At 39.3% G+C, this 19,374-nt stretch overlaps 1 protein-coding gene across 10 annotated transcripts in view; it reads left to right on the plus strand.

Moving 5' to 3' along the window:
• The window catches only part of INVS (inversin), a 172,465-nt gene that overhangs the window by 78,782 nt on the left and 74,309 nt on the right, over window positions 1-19,374 (plus strand). For 6 of the 10 annotated variants that reach the window (XR_006210653.1, XM_042964745.1, XM_042964746.1 and 3 more), the window contains exon 4: window positions 17,143-17,316. Coding sequence is in view for 9 of the 10 variants with exons in the window: in XM_042964745.1 (XP_042820679.1) it covers window positions 17,143-17,316 (174 nt within the window). In the remaining variant the exon portion in view is untranslated. Of the gene's footprint in view, window positions 1-15,690; window positions 16,160-16,565; window positions 16,596-17,142; window positions 17,317-19,374 lie in introns of those variants that run through there. The other 4 variants (XM_042964750.1, XM_042964751.1, XM_007089275.2 and 1 more) reach the window with 4 other exon arrangements.

Here is a 19,374-nt window from a genome sequence, read left to right on the forward strand (position 1 = left end):
ATGAATTCAGCAAAGTCACGTGATATAAAATTAATGTACAGAAATCTGTTGCATTTCTATATACCAATAACGAAGCAACAGAAAAAGAAATCAAGGAATTGATCCCATTTACAATTTCACCAAAAACGCTAAGATACCTAGGAAGAAACCTAACTAAAGAGGTAAAAGATGTGTACTCTGAAAACTACAGAACACTTAAGAAAGAAATTGAAGGGACACAAAGAAATGGAAAAGCATTCCCTACACATGGATTGAAAGAACAAACATTGTTAAAATGTCTATCCTACCCAAAGCAATCTACACATTTAATGCAATCCCTATCAAAATACCACCAGCATTTTTCACAGAGCTAGAACAAACAATCCTAAAATTTGTATGAACCACAAAAGACCCCAAATAGCCAAAGCAATCATGAAAAAGAAAAAACTGGAGGCGTCACGATTCCAGATTTCAAGTTATATTACAAAGTTGTAGTCATCAAGACAGTATGGTACTGGCACAAAAACAGACACATAGATCAATGGGAAGAAGAGAAGTCCTAGAAATGAACCCACAGCTGTATGGTCAACTAATCTTTGACAAAGCAGTAAAGAATATCCAGTGGAAAAAAGACAGTCTCTTCAGCAAATGGTGTTGGGAAAACTGGACAGCAACATGCAGAAGAATGAAACTGGACCACTTTCTCACACCATACAGAAAATAAATTCAAAATGGATGAAAGACCTAAATGGGAGACAGGAAACCTCAAAATCCTAGAAGAGAACACTGGCAGCAACCTTTTTGACCTCAGCCAGAGCAACTTCTTACTAGGCATGTCACTGAAGGCAAGAGAAACAAAAGCAAACATGAATCATTGAGACTTCATCAAGATAAAAATCTTCTGGGAGCACCTAGGTGGCTCAGTCAGTTAAGCATCCAACTCCTGATTTCAGCTTAGGTCATGATCTTGTGGTAATGAGATCAAACCCCATATTGATCTCATGCTCAGCCTGGAGCCTGCTTGGGATTCTCTCCCTCTCTCTCTGTTGGCCTCTTTCTCTCTCAAAATAAATAAACATTTTTTAAAAAAAGATCAAAAACTGCACAGTGAAGGAAACAATCAACAAAACTAAAAGGCAGTCTACAGATGGGAGAAGATATTTGCAAATGACATATCTGATAAAGGGTTAGTATCCAAAATCTATAAAGAACTTATCCAACTCAATACCCAAAAAACAAATAACCCAGTTAAGAAATAGGCAGAAGACATGAATAGACACTTTTCCAAAAAAGACATCCAGATGGCCAACAGACACATGAAAAGATGCTCTCAACATCACTCATAATCAGGGAAATACAAATCAATACCATGATGAGATGCCACTTCACACCTGTAAGAATGGCTAAAATCAACAACACAAGAAACCACAGGTGGTAGTGAGGATATAGAGAAGGGGAAACCCTCTTGCACTGTTGATGGGAATGCAAACTGGTGCATCCACTGTGGAGAGCAATATGGAGGCTCCTCAAAAAACTAAAAATAGAATTACCCTACAATTCAGCAATTTCACTATTATTTATCCAAAGGATACAAAAAAATACAGATTTGAAAGGGTACATGCACCCCAGTGTTTATAGCAGCACTATCAACAATAGCCAAACTATGGAGAGAGCCGAAATGTCCATTGACTGATAATGGACACATATCATTATATATATCATTTTATATAAATATAAATATATATATATATATATATATATAATGGAATATTACTCAGCCATTAAAAAGAATGAAATCTTGCCATTTGCAATGATGTGGATGGAGCTAGAATATATTAAGCTAAGTGAAATAAGTCAAGCAGAGAAAGAAAAATACCATATGATTTTACTCATATGTGGAACTTAAGAAACAAAACAGATGAACTCGTGGGAAGGGTGGTGGGGAAGAGAAGAGAGGGAAACAAACCACAAGAGACTCTTAATGATAGAGAACAAACTATGGTTTGACAGAAGGATGTGGTTGGGAGATGGGCCAGATGGGTAATGGGTAGTAAGGAGGGCACTTGTGATGAGCAGTGGGTATTATATGTAAGTGATGAATCACTGAATTCTACTCCTGAAACCAATATGGCATTCTCTGTTAACTAACTAAAATTTAAATTTAAAAAAGGGAAAAAGAAAATACCTATTGTCCACATCAAAGAAATGGGCAAGGGGAATGAAATGGAGACACGGAGAAGTGCTAAAATATTGATGTTCCTAAGTCAAGATCCAGCTCAACTGTCATCTCCTTCATGAAGTCTTTCCTGATCCAACCCTTCCCCCTCCCCACAAAGTGCTGAAAGTACATCCTCTATCCAGCCTGCCTCTGTGGTCTGTTTTATTCCTCTTTATGTACTTACCCTTCCTTGCTTATACTTTTTATATTGTATATGAGTGTACATGTGTGTTTTAATTATTTTTTTAAACTTCCAAAACTCTACCTGAAACCATAAAACTCTTAGAAGAGAGCACAGACCATGATCTCTCTGACATCAGCTATAGCAGCATTTTTCTAGATATGTCTCCTGAGGTAAGGGAAACAAAAGCAAAAATAAGCTATTGAGACTTCAAAATAAAAAACTTTTGCACGGTGAAGAAAACCATCAACAAACAAAAAGGCAACCTACTGAATGCGAGAAGATATTTGCAAATGATATATCTGATAAGGGGTTAATATCCAAAATATATAAAGAACTTTTATACCTCAACACAAAAAAACAAACAATCTTTTTAAAAAATGGACAGAGGACCTGAATGGACAGTTTTCCAAAGAAGACATACAGATGGCCAACAGACACATGAAAAGATGCTCAACATCACTCATTATCAGGGAAATGCAAATCAAAACCACAATGAGATATCACCTTATACTTGTTAGATTGGCTAAAATCAAACAGGCAAGAAATAAAAAGTGTTCACAACAGCCAAGATACTGAAACAACACAAGTGTCCATTGATAGATGAATGGATAAAGAAGTGGTACACAGACACATATACACACAATGGAATATTGCACAACCATAAAAAATGGTGAGATCTTGCCATTTACCACAACATGGGTGGACCTAGAGGGTGTTAGGCTAAGTGAAGTAGTTCAGAGAAAGACAAACATCATACGATTTCACTCATATGTGGAATCTAAAAAACAAGTGAATAAACAAACAAAAAGCAGAATGAAAGCTACAAATACAGAGAACAAACTGATGGTTGCCAGAGTGGAAGGAGGTGGAGGAATGGACAAATGGACCAAACGAAGGGAAGTGGGAGATACAGTCTTCCAGTTATGGAATGAATAAGTCATGGAAGTAAAAGATACAACCTAGGGAATAAAGTCCCTGGTATTGAGGTTGGGTTGTATGGTGACATGTGGTAGGTACCCATGGTGAGCACAGCGTAATACATAGAGTTGTTGGACCACCATGTTGTACACCTGAAACTAATGTAGCATTGTGTACCAAATATGATTCAAAAAAACACAAAAATTAAAACTTCCAAACCTCTTACTCAGTGTTGGATACAGAATATTCATATAGTACATAACTAATATTGAATAAATGATTGAATCAGGTCAGCATTTCTTAATCTTGATATCATTTTTTTAATCACCTGCAAAGTATTGAAGAAGTAATAATTCCAAAGTCCCAGAAATTCTGGTTGCATTGATCTGGGATAGAACAGATGTTTTGTTTTCATTTGGGTTTTTCTATCGTTTGTTGTTTAAGCTTCTCAGAGTTGACAACTTCAACATTACATTCTTCTTTTAAACAATGGTTTAAAGTGTGGAATTCTAGACTGGCAGCACCAGCATCTCCCAGAAACTTGTTTGAAATGCAAATTCTTAGGCCGCACACCAGACCTAGTAAATGAAAACTCTGAGGGAAGACCTTAGCAATCTGTGTTTTCAAGTTCTCCAGTGATCCTGGTACATGCTAGAGTTAGAACTACTGACTTATGAAAAAATTAATGTTTTCCTACAAACAGTATCAATTATGGGAAACAAAATGCATTTTACAATCATCCCAAAAGGTTGTGCTAATTTAAAGCACCACTCTAAATACAGAAGGGTACCTCACAAGCCCAACAGAATGGTACTTGTGGAAACACACATCACAACTTGTTATAACTGTTTTTTAACATTTATTTTTGGTATGACATGCTCAGTACTGAAGGGACTCATTTAAAAAATAGGCTATAATAGACAGAAGAAGCACCTGATGAATCCGGCATTGGATAAGGAAGCCTCAGAGTCAAGGATACCTTTGCATCATTTCTTCTGTTAGAGAAAAATGTGTGTGTGTGTGTGTGTGTGTGTGTTTGACAGCAACGTTTTCTCTTTCTGTTATGCTGTTTGACTGTGTGCCACTTGATAGCTCTGTCTATTCCTATGGAAACCAAGTTAGTGGATGGAGCCAAGCTTGGAGGAGGCACCGGGGAGAAATATTAGAAGAGTTCAGCCACAGAGCAACTAAAGATGTTGCCTTTCCTTCAGTCAAATCCTCTTTGAGAGCCAGAATCTGTTTCAAGCCAGGGAGATGTTCTTGGCTGATGTATTGTCTAGCTGCTCTGCCAGATGGATGAACATCTTAAACTGGAAAAACAACAAATACAGCTCCTATTCTGTCTTCGAAGTGCCATTCTTAGACTTTGCTCAGAGAATTCTCAAATAGCTTTTTAAAAATGTTTTAAAGTTTTGCTGAAGGTGGAAGGTTAGTGATGTTACCATCAAAGTTGTTGAAAAATTAGAAATTCTTAGCTATAAAGCGCAGTGTTTAGACTGGACTATCAGAAATTTACGGAAAGAGGGAGAATATCCGAAACTGGAGAAAAGCAGTTGCAGGTTTAATTTCAGTTCTAACACTCAGTGAATTCATGTCATTCAAAAACTTGGTTTTTGTAACTGTTTGCTTTCCTATAGAGTCAGGTTAAATGAAAGACCAAGAAACCAGAGTACAACAAGACACTTACATCAACTGAAATTAGAAAATGAGCCAAGTGAACAAGAATAATATGGAAGGGCCATTCTTTTCCAATCCACTTATACTCTATATTTGATGTGGTAGTTGTTTTTTATGGTCTAGAAAAAAGAACAGTATTGGATTGCATTGTACTGAGCTATTTATGTGGATATTTAAATTATGTTTACATTTCAGTTATATGTAGAGGTTCATTTTTCTAATTTTATGTACTTTAGTTTATGCCAGGAATTATTGCTTTGGAGAACAGTGGAAGCAGCTATTAATATGGATGATTCATAACCCTATATCTTGAATCTAGCCATCTCTTCCAATATTTAGAGCCATATATATCCTTTTCATTTTTTGCTAGACATCTTTATGTAGCTATCCCTCAGAATCCCCAAACCCCACATGTTAAAGAAAAATGGAACTCAAAATCTTCATTCCTAACCCTATTTTTCTTTCCATCTTTTCCATTGCTGACACTACTCTCCATCTTGTACCCATATGTGAGTCCTTATATATTTCACTAATCTGTCCTCTTATTTTCATTTAGCTCTCAACATTTCTATTCTGAATTGCTGTAGTAACCTTCTGACTGGTATCATTAAAGATCTGCCCCCCTCAAATTGATGCTTCACATGGCCTCCAGAGTATTTTTTTAAAAACACAAATCCACTCATGTCATTTCTTTCTTAAACTCTTCATTGGCTCCCCATCACCTACACAAGAAGTTTTAGACTCTTTCTCCTGCTGTATTAGACTTTCCGTTTTCTATCCCCTGCCCACCTCTCCAATCCTGTTTCAGTCCTTCTTATACCTCATTTCATATTACAATAACATAGAATTATTTTCAGCGTCTGAAATTTTACACAAGGTAAGAAGTTGGTCTGTTACTGTTTCATGGATGCTGACAATAGACAAGAGATTCCAGGGCCAGAGACAAAGAAGTTTGTTATTCACAGCATAGCAAAAAGCATCAGCACCTATACATTTACATTGATTTCCCTTACCCCTAAGAATAATGAGGGAGTTTCAGAAGGCCCAGATGGATGATATACACATAGTAGGTTTCCATCAGAACTGAGGGATCTACTGCTATAGTAAGCAGTAATTAAGCACAAAGGAAAATAATGACCTCATCTCTCAAGTTGATTGTTGCTAACACACCCCTGAGAACTTGGGTAAGTCAAAAATGATCAGGACTTTGGAGTTTTGGCATAAGAACATGCAGAGATGATTAGGGTCCATGGTGAATTGCCTCTCCCAACAATCCATCACTTAGTCCTACATGTTCTTGACATAAGCATGCTATTCCATCAGTTACTCTGATTAATCTGACCAACAGAGCCTGAAAACAAATCTGTTTAATATGTCTCATATGACATTTAACTAATAGGACTCAAAGCAGCAGTATGAGAACAACCTGCAGTATTAATTCAACTATGCCCCCTCAGTGTCCTGGATTAAGTCAACTGTTAGTAAGGACCAGGGGAAACAATAGGTCTTACCTTATACAACCAGGATATACTCTAAGACTAGTCTATTATCTATTATGACTTAAGCAAGGGAGTTTGACCTGCTGATCTTTGGTGTGATTACCAATAAGTATAGGAAGCACCAGACGGACTAATGGAGGAATATTTCATGGCCCTTTCTCCCACTACATACAAACATAAAACCTGAAAAGACACAAGTCACTTTAGGTTAGGATTTGCTGTTAAACTTGGATCACCATTACTATGACTTGGCTAAGCCACATGGGCAGTATCACCAAGTAGTTGATTGTCATACATGGCATAACCCAAAGCTTCTCACACATCAGGAGAGACCTATGAATTTGTATCCATTAGGTTAAAATAAGGTTGAGCCAGTCCCTGTGTTTCTACATATACAAGGGGATCCACATTCAGGAGCTGCCATTGATGGTGTCAAGCACAGCAAAAGACTTCAGGACCATCCATGTCCACTTGGATTTTTCTATTTCATAGCACATGAATGGCAATGACAAACACAAGAAGCAGATCAGATTGCTATCCTCAGCTGCTCTTTGATTCAGGCAGCAAACAATATCCAGGATGCAGTACTGGATCCAGAGGACAAAAAGAGCAATAATTATCCTCTCCCTCCTTGCATCTACCAAGATCTAACGTATCCCCTTCCCAGGTGCTGAAGTGTTATCTCATCCAAATAGCTGTAAAATTAGGGTACCCCATTCAAATATCTATAACTCTTCACCTTTTCTCTAATTATCTACTACTTGCACCCATGTCCTTCATCTAGAAGGGTAGATACGGAACAAATTTACAGAGACTCATTATATCCCCCATCTTGGCCCATGTGGGCACTGTAAGGAAGACTTGGTAAACAGTGTACTCAATCAAGTGGTCATTTTGTACGTTGATGATCTATCAACGTTGTCCATCAAACAAATCTAGGTGGCTGAGCTAGAATTAAATTTGAATCTCCAAGTCCCCTTTTGGGTGGACTGCCATCCAGGGGCTGTACCAAAGCCAGCCTGAGATAGCTCTTAGGGAAAAGAAATAAGCATCAAAGCCAGGAGGGGCAAGGAAGAAAACCAAATATTCAAAATAGGTGTATATAGTCCCCACTCCTTTTGTTCTGGTTATTTACCAGGTGACTGTCCTGAGGATATGAGCTCTTTCTAGGGGTGGCCACATTCAGTAGCCTAATTGCCTCTCTTAGGTGTGTGGACCAGGAGGAGGTAACAGGTAGAGTCAGAAATCTTTTAGAGTTTATTTTGAAGGCGGTCATGCCTGCTGTCAACAATTTCAAATTCTTAAGGGTGGTAGAGAGCATAGAATTCCCATCAAATACCTTAACTAGTGGCACATTGTTGGGTAGTCTTTGTAACAAAAGGTACACCGTAACGAGACTATGACAGTCAGATGGTCTGGAAATACCAAAACATGAAATAATTTAGTTTCAGTGCCTCAGTGGTGTGGCTGGTATAAGCTGATCAGACTGGAACAACAATACTATAACCTGAAAAATGTCAGCAATGGTGAAGCATGAGGTGACCATGAGAAGGAGTTATCAAAAGTCCTTGCAAGGAATAGGCAGGAGCAATGCCCTGTTAACATGGCCTCCTTCATCACACACACAAAAGTAGGCCTACATAGGGGAATATACAAGTCTGGTGTGCAGTGGTAGTTTCTACATCAAACACCTACCTTTTACTTTGAGCCTAGTCTATGATGATGGATTCATCGCTATGTTTAGTGCGGTGATGGATACAGATGGTAAATGGCCAATAACCTGGGCAAAGCAGCCTTATTCAGCAACCTGATTCCAGTTGGTCTTATAAGAGAATGAGCCCTTACTATGGGCATCTACATGAGTGACCCAAGCTGTTTAGTCGGCAGCCCCAGTTGTTTCCATAATTTGTAGCCACAAAGAGGGGTGTTTTTAATCCACCTCCATATATAGTCTTCCAGGTGGCAGATCAGATGACTGGAACATTGGCAACAACCCAAGCGGTAGTAAAAACATGCCCCTTCCTTAGGAGTATTGTCTCAGGTAAGAATGACGGCTTTCATTTCAGCCCACTGGGCTGACTTGCCCTTACCATAGTCAGTCTTCCAGAGTCAGCATTGAGGTTGGACTGTCTCCCAATGGACACCATCAGGTTTTAACTTAGCCAAATTATCAGTAAACCAGGCCAAGGCATTCAGAGGAACCTCCATGCATCAAGGGCACCATTAAGCCAGGAGCTTTGCTTCAGACAGTGACTACCTCTATACCTAGTGCTTTATCCTCATTGCCAGATAAATACAGCTACAGCCAGGATCAGGTACATGGTGCACTTGGCTCTGTGCTATTAGACAAGTCTTTGCATTTACTTTCACTTTTGAACAGCTGCTCATTCCTCGTTGTTCTCACCATTAGTTTCCACTTTAGGGAGCCCTTGGCTCAGCAGCCACAACCACGTTGCCTTCAGCTCACTGTCGCATTGTCATGCTAACATCTCTTCCTCTGCCTGCCCAGAGGACAGTGACCAGACACCAAGGCACCATTTGGGCAGCTTGTTTTAGTTCTACTTGCCACCACTGAGATTTGTTAACAGATAGGACAGTGGGATCTCTTACCTCCCCCACCTTGCCCATCACTTGGGTACCATCTCAGAGAGTCTTCTTGTCCCTGAACCTGGCCTGCAGGGCCCTTGTCCTTACTTTTCAAGCAAAATGTATCTTTGTCAGCATCCCTTCCTCATTGCCTGTACTGTTGAGGCTTGGATTTAATTTTGCCCTACTTTTTCCTTTAATGTGCCCTAACTCATTACAAGGCAGTAAGTTGCCCATACGTACCAGCAGAAGACACAAGACTACCAAAAGAGACAAAAAAAGCTTTATTACTGATGCCACAGTAACATGAGCATTTGCATGCTTACATCAGTTTCCCTTGCTCCCAAGGACTGTGGGAGCAACACAGAGGACCTAGGTGGATCCTGGGTGCACAGTGTGTTTGCATGACATCTGAGAAATGCTGAGTTTTGGGAATCCCCAGACTTTAGTGTGTGCTAAGAAGCCTGCTCCTTGTCTAATGTCCTGGAGGACATTAATGTCCTTTAAGATTGCTTGCTGCAAACCCAACTCTGAGGCACAGCCTAAGAAAAGAGGAGTCAAGACTTTGCATTCTTGGCATACCCAGTAAATACATGCAGGGACACTCAGGACCCATGGCAGATTGCTTCTCCCAGCACTCTTGTGGTATTTCCAAGACTCATTTGTGTCTGCAACCATTACAGAAAAGTTTGATGTAATGAGATCAGTGATATTTGTGACCTAAATACTTCCCAAAGATAGTGATTCTTTTTAAAAATTAATATTTTAAATGCCTTGAGGGTTTATAAATATATAATTATAGAGACATCATTGGACTTAATAACAACTCATGTTTCTATTATTTCCATTTCAGTTGTAAATAATGTATATTTTGGTACATAATATGATTAGATTTAGAATGAAATATGGCAGAATGCCTACCTTGCATCTGTATGTGCTATTTTATATACACATATAAAGTTGTAATATTTTCCAGGACAAAATTATATACAAACCTATAAATGAACAGAAAAATGTAGTGAACATTTGTATACATAGTGAACAATTGTTTTCGATTCAACTACACTGAAAGTAAATATAAATGCTAAGGACACGGAACAAGAATGCAAAGATCATAATCGAGAAACATGCAGGTCCCAAACTACTGTATTGGTTTGGGGAAATTATCTGTTCTCTTTGGTGTTTCAGGAGGGAAAGGGGCAGCTACAGGCAGGGTTAGCCAAGTCTTAAGCATTGGAGTCTATTAAAGTAATCGTTTCAACTGAAGAGGAAGTGAATAGCAAAGGTTCCAAGGAGCCAGATATAGAAAATATGGTAGCCATTTGGAGAAGAAATGTAGAGGTAGGGATTCAGAATGTTTTGAAGCTCAGCTGCCAGTAGTCTAGAAGTTAACGATTAAGGCACTTACCAGGAACAGGGAGCCATCTTGGAGAATATTTCAAATACTTCTGGCTCAGGAAGGCACTCCCTTTTTTCCCCACTAAGTGAGTGAAAAGTGGTCACATTAAAGCCAAGAAAGTACTTAGAATTGGGGGGTATTCTTTACCTTAATATGAAGCTATAGCTTTAGAGGAAGCTCTTAGTCTAGAGAAGTGGCAGGAGCAGGACAAAGATCAAGCCTCAGGACCAGGAAGACATCCCTCATATCGCTGGAGATGAGGCTGCAAAAAAGCATTCTAAGAACAGATTCTTAGTGCATTAGGAGCGGGTGTTAGCAGCTGTAAGGGTGAGAAAGGAGAGAGAGAGGAAGAGAGAGGGAGAAAAAAGAAAAACATAGCAAACAATCTTCTCTTTAAAATGAACCTGCAGGGGCACCTGGGTGGTGCAGTTTGGTTAAGTGTTTAACTCTTGATTTTGGCTCAGGTCATGATCTCACCAACCATGAGATGGAGCCCCCTGCTGGGCTATGTGCTGACAGCACAGAGCCTGCTTGGAGTTCTCACTCCTTCGCTCTCTGCCCCTCCCCTGCTAGTGCACACGCTCTCTCTCTTAAAACAAACATTAAGAAAAATTTTTTTTAATGTTTATTCCTTTTTGAGACACAGAGAGAGACAGCACACAAGCAGGGGTGAGGCAGAGAGAGAGGGAGACACAGAATCCAAAGCAGGTTCCAGGGTCTGAGCTGTCAGTACAGAGCCTGATGTGGGGCCTGGACTCACGAACCACAAGATCATGACCTGAGCTGAAGTCAGACGCTTAACCAGCTGAGCCACCCGGGAAACCCTAAACATTTTTAATGATTGAATGAATGAATGAATGAATGAGCCTGCAAACAAAAATTCCAAAATAAATGAAGAACTCTAATGCTAAGAAAGCTAGCAATATCATTATTCAGATCATGAATTCATTCCTAGCTGAAGAGCATAAACAAAGCAAAAAGACACTCCACACAAAGAGAAGATATTTGCAAAACCAACCAAGAATTAGTATACAGAATATGTAAATAACTCCTACAGATCATTAAGAAAAAGACAAAGAGCTAAATTGGGGAATGAGTAAACAACGCAAAAAGGCTATTCACAGAAAAAGAAGCAAATGGCCAATAAACATATAAAAACATTCCACCTCAGTCAGGGAAATGAAAATTAAATCCATGGCAAAACACAATTGTGTATCCATTTTACTAGCAAAAGTTAGCAAGTGTGACAAAACCAAGTGTGGCGAGGATGTGAAGAAATAAAAATTCTCATACATTCCTGGTGGGAATATAAATTGGACTAGCTGCTTTAAAGAGCACTTTCAACCCAGCATTACAGAAATTCTTGCACATTTACCAGGAGACATAGAAGAAAATTGTCCAGACAGTATTGTCCACAGTAGTGAAAAATGGGAAACATGCTAAATATTCCTCTAGAGAATAAAGAAATACAGTTATTTTCATATGACAAAATACTTTCTCCGGTGAAAATGTATGAACCGGAGCCACTTGGATAAATCTCAAAAAAGCACTGCTTTGAGTAAAAAGGTGGCAAGCGATCATACAGTACTATTTATATAAAGACTAAAAATATGTAAAACAATACTATGTAGCTTATGGGTACATATATGTGTAAGAAACAAATGTATTAAAGCATTCATTGGAATGAAAAACTCCAAATTCAGGATAGTAGTCTCTAAAGAGGGAGAATTGGAGAGGGCCACAGAGGGATCATGAACCATATCAGTTCTGTTTTATTTCTTAAAAATAAAAAATCTAGGGATACCTGGGTGGCTCAGTAGGAGAGCATGCAACTTTGGCTCGGGCCATGATCTCACAGTTCATGAGTTCAAGCCCCATATCAGGCTCTCTGCTGTCAGTACGGAGCCCACTTTGGAGACTCTCCCCTCTCTCCCTGCGCCCTCCCCCGTTCATTCTCTCTCTCTCTCTCTCTCTCTCTCTCAAATGTGAACCTTAAAAAATAATAATAAATTGAGAATCTGAAGGAAAATATCAAGGCATTTCACTCAAAACTCCCATATTATTGTTATTAAGATTAACTGACTATATGCTTGTTCTAAAAATGGAGCCTATTTTAGAGAACTGGACAGACAAAAAATATATATAAGGTTAAAAGTCACATTTTGGATTGATTTATTTCCCAGATTCCTTTTAAGTGTGTTCTCCAGGTCAGAGAACTTTTTTATCCTCTTTTACCCTTTTAGATATTGTAGTCCTTTTCCTGCATTTGGGGGAAATCCAAATGTCATAATCATTTACATCACAGACAAAAGAAGCTCCTGTTAATTATGGGAAGATTAAGATGAGGATTATGGCTACATAGCAAAACAAAACATCTTATTCAATGTTTCAGAGACATTAGTAAATGTTTTCTCACTTCGGTGGCGTAACAGATCAGATCAGATCAGGGCTAATGTCCTTTTGGTGACTAAATCAGGACATTCTCTAACTTCAGCTCTCTCAACTTGTGCTCACTACCATCAGTTTTTTTTTTTTTTTAATATTTATTTATTTTGAGAGAGAGAGAGAGAGAGAACACGCACACAAGCAAAGGGAAGGGGCAGAAAGAGAGGATAGAGAGAATTCCAAGCAGGTTCCGCACTGTCAGCACAGAGCCCAACATGGGGCTCGATCTCACGAACCATGAGATCATGACCTGAGCCAAAATCAAGTTGGATACTTAACTGACTGAGCCACCCAGGCGCGCCCCTACCATGAGTTTTCTTAGGAACATATACTCTGTTATCTCCTGCACTCTTATACTATTTCCTATTCAGTCAGAAATTATAAAAACAGATCCCAAAACAGTGTTCACCTGAGGATTAAGTTCTGTGTGCCCCTAAGAGATGGTGCTAAATGATTAACTCCAAATCCTCCTTATTCTTGCATTTAAGAATAAACCTGAAAACTTAAGAAGTCTGAATTTTAAGCAATATTAAGGAAACATTTAAACATTGTGTTTGTTTGTTTTTTATTGAGAGGGCTTTATAGGAAGCAAAGTTGTCTAGGATAGGGGTCCCCAGTCATAACAACCTTCAGAAGGTTATCAAATTAGCTTCCTGTTTCGAACTGGTATCTTCCCCTTTTCCACTGACACTAGAAATATTCTCCTGATTTCAGTTCTTAGAGTTCTCTGCCGCCTCTGCTCATCCTCAGAATTGAGTTTGCATGCCCTGGGCATCTAATAAATGCTTGTTCATGAGACCAGGAAGTTGATGGTGGTCCAAATGGATTATAGTGTTTCCAGTCCCAGCATTTATAGATAATATCTGTTGTGCCTCTGCCTTTGGGAAGAGAAGCTGACATCTCCCCAGGGTTCCCGCAGATTTCCTACTGGGTACACCCTTATTGGTCCTGTGTCATCATTCTCTGTAGGCAGAGTACAGGCATCTTTCTCAATGTAAAAAAAAAAAAAAAAAAATCAGAAGATCACTATTTATGACATCCCAATTATTTCCACTTTTACTTGTCCCTAACCTTGGTTTTCTCCACACTTCTCTAGCTGAAGTGTATATGCTATGTGTGGTCAGATCTTTCTATCTATATGCTGTCAATCATGGGCCATTCTTGTTTCTACTTGATTAGCTACATTTTGTTGCCTCCTCCACATTGGAAAACTGTTCATAATAAAACCAGCAAACATTTACCAAGCATTTACTTTGTGCACTGAGTACAAATATGATCTTTATCATTTCATATGCACAATAATCTCAGGTACTCCATCCCTGTTTTGCAGATGAGGAAATAGAGGCACAGGAAGATACTTTATTTCATCTGTAAAACCTTTCCATGATACTTCTGTGAGGAGCAAATACGTCCTAGAGCTTTGTCATAAATAAAGCTTAGTGTAAACATTTCACTCTTGCCTGCTTTATAACAAGACTCAATGAAAGTTTTTTGAGGGGTGAATAAATAAATGTTATTACCTAGTGCATCATGTTTTCTATAGGTAGAATCCCCAGAACAATGTAAGGTGTAAATACACGAAGCACTGTGTCTGTAAGTCAGTAGTCACCCCCACCAATATATTCTTGTTTCTTTCTTTTTCCTTCCCCTTTCCTCTGGATTCCAGAATCAAGATGATTGTCTGATTGAATATCTTTAAAAGGTCGTGATGAATTATTCTGTAATATTTGAAATGTTATACTCAGAAAGGTCATGCTTTATTTTTTGGTAAGAAGTACCACATAGATTTGTTTCTCCTGGGCACCGTTTCTTTCTTCAAAGAAAAGATGGCAAGAGATTTAGAGCAGGGTGCCCTCTTGAGGAAGTTTTAGCACCTTACTTCTCAAAAGCTGGCACTGGATGACATGAGAAAGCCCGATGAATGATGCTCAAATAAACATTAAAAAGGAAGAGTAACCAAATACCAGACATCTGAGAATTAAGATTCTTAACTGTTAATGATCTAATATAGCAACATTAAGAATCTGTAAACAAAAAGAGAAACCTCTGGAAGGTATTTTTTTATTTAATTAATTAATTTTTTAATTTACATCCAAGTTAGTTAGCATATAGTGCAATAATGATTTCAGCAGTAGATTCCAGTGATTCATCACCTAGGTATAACACCCAGTACTCATCCCAACAAGTGTCTTCCTTAATGGCCCTCACCCATTTAGCCCATCCCCCCACCCACTTTATTTCCTCTCATTTACTCAGTCCTTCAAGTAATCACCTATGTTGTGCCAGCAGCTAGCCAAGCACCGTGCCCAGTAAAACAGTCTCTGCCTTCATGAAGCTTACAGCTCGTGAAGGAGATCACAGGGAAGGGAAATAAACAAATGTAAGTAACTACAAACTTAGCAAAGTACTATGAAGGAAATGGAAAGGTACTAGAATGAAGCACAACAAAATAAGTTCCATTAGGGTGGTCAAGGAAAGCCTCTCTGAGAGGAAATAATTGAGCTGAGTCACTTTGCTTTTTGGTCCATTCCAAGTCTGCCCATCTAATATAGACAGCCTGATGGACACTTTTTTAGCCTCTGATTCTTATCTGTGGCCCAGCCCTTGAGCTGACTTGACTCCTATCTGTGTCCCTGTGGGTATGAGCAGGGAACCATCATCCTTCTGCACCTCATTGTCTCCCTAGCTGGTCCCTTTGCCTTAGAGCCTCACATTCATCACAGTGGGGGGAGGGGCTGCTTAACTCATAAATATTTTCTTACTAATACTCATAGCCACTCACGGTAGAATATCAATACATTATAATGCTAAAAAAACCACATTTCCAACAATATTAAGGATGTAGAGGATCTCAGAAGATGAAAAGGACAGATAACCCTGACTGCCATTCTGCTTTGAATAGGGAGAGAGAAACAGGCATGAAGCAGGCAGAGAACTTGACTATGTCGTACAGTTGCGTTATATTGACTTTCAAATATCTGTGGTACCAAGCAAACTGAAGGCTCCAACCAGAATTGGAAATATGAAACTATATCTCAGGAAGGAGCTCCAAAGAACAATTTTTTGAGGGTTTTGTTTGGTTTCAAAGCTACCATATTACACACACACACGGTTGACCTGGATCCCCACCAGTTGATTGCTCTAGCCCCTGTAGCTAAGCTGCTTTCTCTGAATGGGTTGATTCTACCAGATTGGAGGGTTTAACTGCTATGGAGAGTACTGCCTGCAAGTGGATGGCCTCCAGTGACTTCTAGGTTGGTGTTTAGGTGACCAGATGCATCTGGGACCCAAACTCCGAACAAGATTCATCTCTCTCAGTTGTACCTCTACGTAGCTCTGCAAGAAAACTAACCACCTACTTTATACTTTAGTAACCAGATGACTGTGAACAAAATGTTCAACCACTGTGAATCTCACCTCCCTCACCTGTAAATTGGGATTTAAAATTTTTTTTTAACGTTTATTTATTTTTGAGACAGAGAGAGACAGAGCATGAACGGGGGAGGGGCAGAGAGAGAGGGAGGCACAGAATCGGAAGCAGGCTCCAGGCTCTGAGCCATCAGCCCAGAGCCCGACGCGGGGCTCGAACTCGCAGACCGCGAGATCGTGACCTGAGCTGAAGTCGGACACTTAACCGACTGAGCCACCCAGGCGCCCCAAGGGATTTTAAATCTCTGATCATTTCGCAAGGTTATTATACTTTGAATATAAATAATAGGTGCTGTATGGGTCAGAATGTGCTAGTATATTCTTTGCTGCTACTGGATAGCAATTTTGAAAATACGCCAAAAACTGTATAAACTCCTTTGGCACACTAAATTGATTCCTGATCATTTATTCTTATGAAAAAATTAAGGAAAACTATGTGGAAATAAATGTACATTGTATCATATTCTATAAAAGAAAATACTGGAAATTAGAATGGTTCAATAAATGAAACGTTGACCAGCTATTTAAACTATTGTAAACTATATGCATGCAGTGTAAATTATATGCATATAGGAAGTGGTTGGAAGGGAGCTTTCATAGTAAAACAATCGATAGAGTAGTGGGATTTTAAGTATTTTTCCTTTGATCAATTGATATATCTGAATATTTTTACGCTAGCAGAATAATTAAACTACTTAAAACATTTTAAAATTTAGAAAATGTCTTGGCCCCAAACTAAATTTCTTCTTACTGTTTCTTTCTTTTTATTTATCTATTTATTTATTTATTTATTTATTTATTTATTTAGGGAAATTATCGTTTCATGAAACTCTTACTTACACGCAGAGCAAACTGGATGCAAAAGGATCTGGAAGAGATGACCCCTTTGCACTTGACCACTCGGCACAAGAGCCCCAAGTGTTTGGCGCTTCTGCTGAAGTTTATGGCACCAGGAGAAGTGGATACCCAGGATAAAAACAAGGTAAGGGGGAGGGGGTGCGCCTGGGTGCCTCATTCGGTTAAGGGCCCAACTCTTGGTTTCAGCTTCGGTCATGATCTAATGATTGCGTGAGTTCAAGCCCCGCATCGGGCTCTGTGCTGATGGTGCGGCACCTGCTCAGGAGTTTCTTCCTCCCTCCCTCTCTGTCTCTCCCTCTCGCAAAATAAATAAATAAACTTAAATTTAAAAAAAAAAAAAGGTAAGGGACTGCCAAAATCAGGAGGCGAATTAAGAGCAAAAAGCAAATTCACATCCTTTTATGATGTGAAAGCTCAAGGAAGAACTACTGCTCCTACACATTGTGGAATGTGTTCTAGTCTTCATACTCCCCAGTGAAAATTTTCATTTAAATTCTGCCATTTTATCCTCCTACCAACCGTGTGTGGTAGGTAGTATCATCTCCTTTTCACAGATGGGGAAACTGAAGCTCAGGAAGATTAAAATTCTGTCCGAGATCCAAGAGGCAAGACTAGAATTCAACCCAGGCCTATCTCCAAACCCCAATATTTGACAGCTAGTAGCGATAGTTACCGAGGGTGAGTTTCCTTCTGGCCAAATGCCTGGGGCAATGTAGTAAGTGCACAGTGGTATAATGGTCTGGGCTTTAGCATCAGACTTCTTGGGTTTCAGTCTAGAAGCCACTACTTAATTGTTCTGTGCCTTTGGGCAAATTTTCTTAACTCCTCTGCTCTTCCATTTTCTCATATGTGAAAAGGGGATGATAGGGTTGTTGAAGATAAAATGAGGTATATAAACATATATAGGGTTAAACCCATATAAATAGGGTTTAACACAATTCCCATAGCATCGTAATAAAATAACTCTCAATAAATGTTAGCTATACAATAAATATTATTCGTTTCATTTTGGCTCTGACATCTGCTCTGGCACTTGTTGCCAGGATCAGTTGTCCTCCCGGATCTTGAATTTTAACATACTGAACACACCAGCCACTGTTTTGACCAATGCTTTGATCGTTCTTTACAGGAAATAAAAATGTGGTGTTCAGTTAGACAAGTGCAAAAATCCTCTTCCTTTCCACGAAGCACCGAATCATGGAGTTCTTGCTACCTTCAGCACGCCCATATGTGATTAAAACTCTTGGGATTAAACCCGCTGGACTCATGTCCAGTGACCCTTACACTGCCCTTCACAGGCTCTTCCTGTAGTTTTCAGAATTTGTTTACCCATGACTCACATAACCCTGCATTCTGAAATCAACTCTGACCTTATTTTACAACTACTGTAAACCAGTATTATTCCTAACTCACACCATGTTTGTAGTGCTAATATTTCACTGAAAAAGCCCTTTGATCAGTCCACAAAGCCCCATGAATCACTTACCAAGGCACAGATGTCTTCAGGCACCATGATGTCTTCCTCAGAATCTTCTAGGAACTCCCTGCTATTGTCCAGTACTTGTCTGTTCTGTTACTGAACAGGGATGGGAGGTAATCCGGCCAGACAGATGGAAAACAGATCTGCAAGGTCCAGGCAGGCACAGAGACAAGAACAGGACAAAAGCCCAAAGCAACGATTCTCAAACTGACAGGAAGGATCCGTTCTTTGTTTGTTTTTCTAATTTACACTCTTCACAGACCCAAAGTTTTGTATCATGTATTTAAACTGAACAACGTAAAACCCCCATGAGATAACACTTCACACGCTTTTGGATGGACTGTCATTACCAAAACAGAACATAACAAGCGTTGGTGAGGATGTGGAGAAATTTGAACCCTGTGCAGTGCTGGTAGGAATGTAAGACGGTGCAGCCACCATGGAAAAAAGGATGGCAATTTCTCAAAAAATTAAACATGGAACTACCCCATGATCCAACAGTTCCACTTCTGGGTATCAACCCAGAAGAGCTGAAATCAAAAATGTGAGCAGATATTTATACACCCGTGTTCATAGCAGCATTATTCACAGTAGGAGAATGATGACCACAATCCCAATGTCCGTTGATGGATGGTTAGAGAAACAAAATGCAGTCCATGCAAGGGAATATTATTCAGCCTTAAAAAGGAACAAAATTCTGAC

Source organism: Panthera tigris, chromosome D4, assembly GCF_018350195.1.
Source record: "Panthera tigris isolate Pti1 chromosome D4, P.tigris_Pti1_mat1.1, whole genome shotgun sequence".
NCBI classification, from domain to species: Eukaryota; Metazoa; Chordata; class Mammalia; order Carnivora; family Felidae; genus Panthera; species Panthera tigris.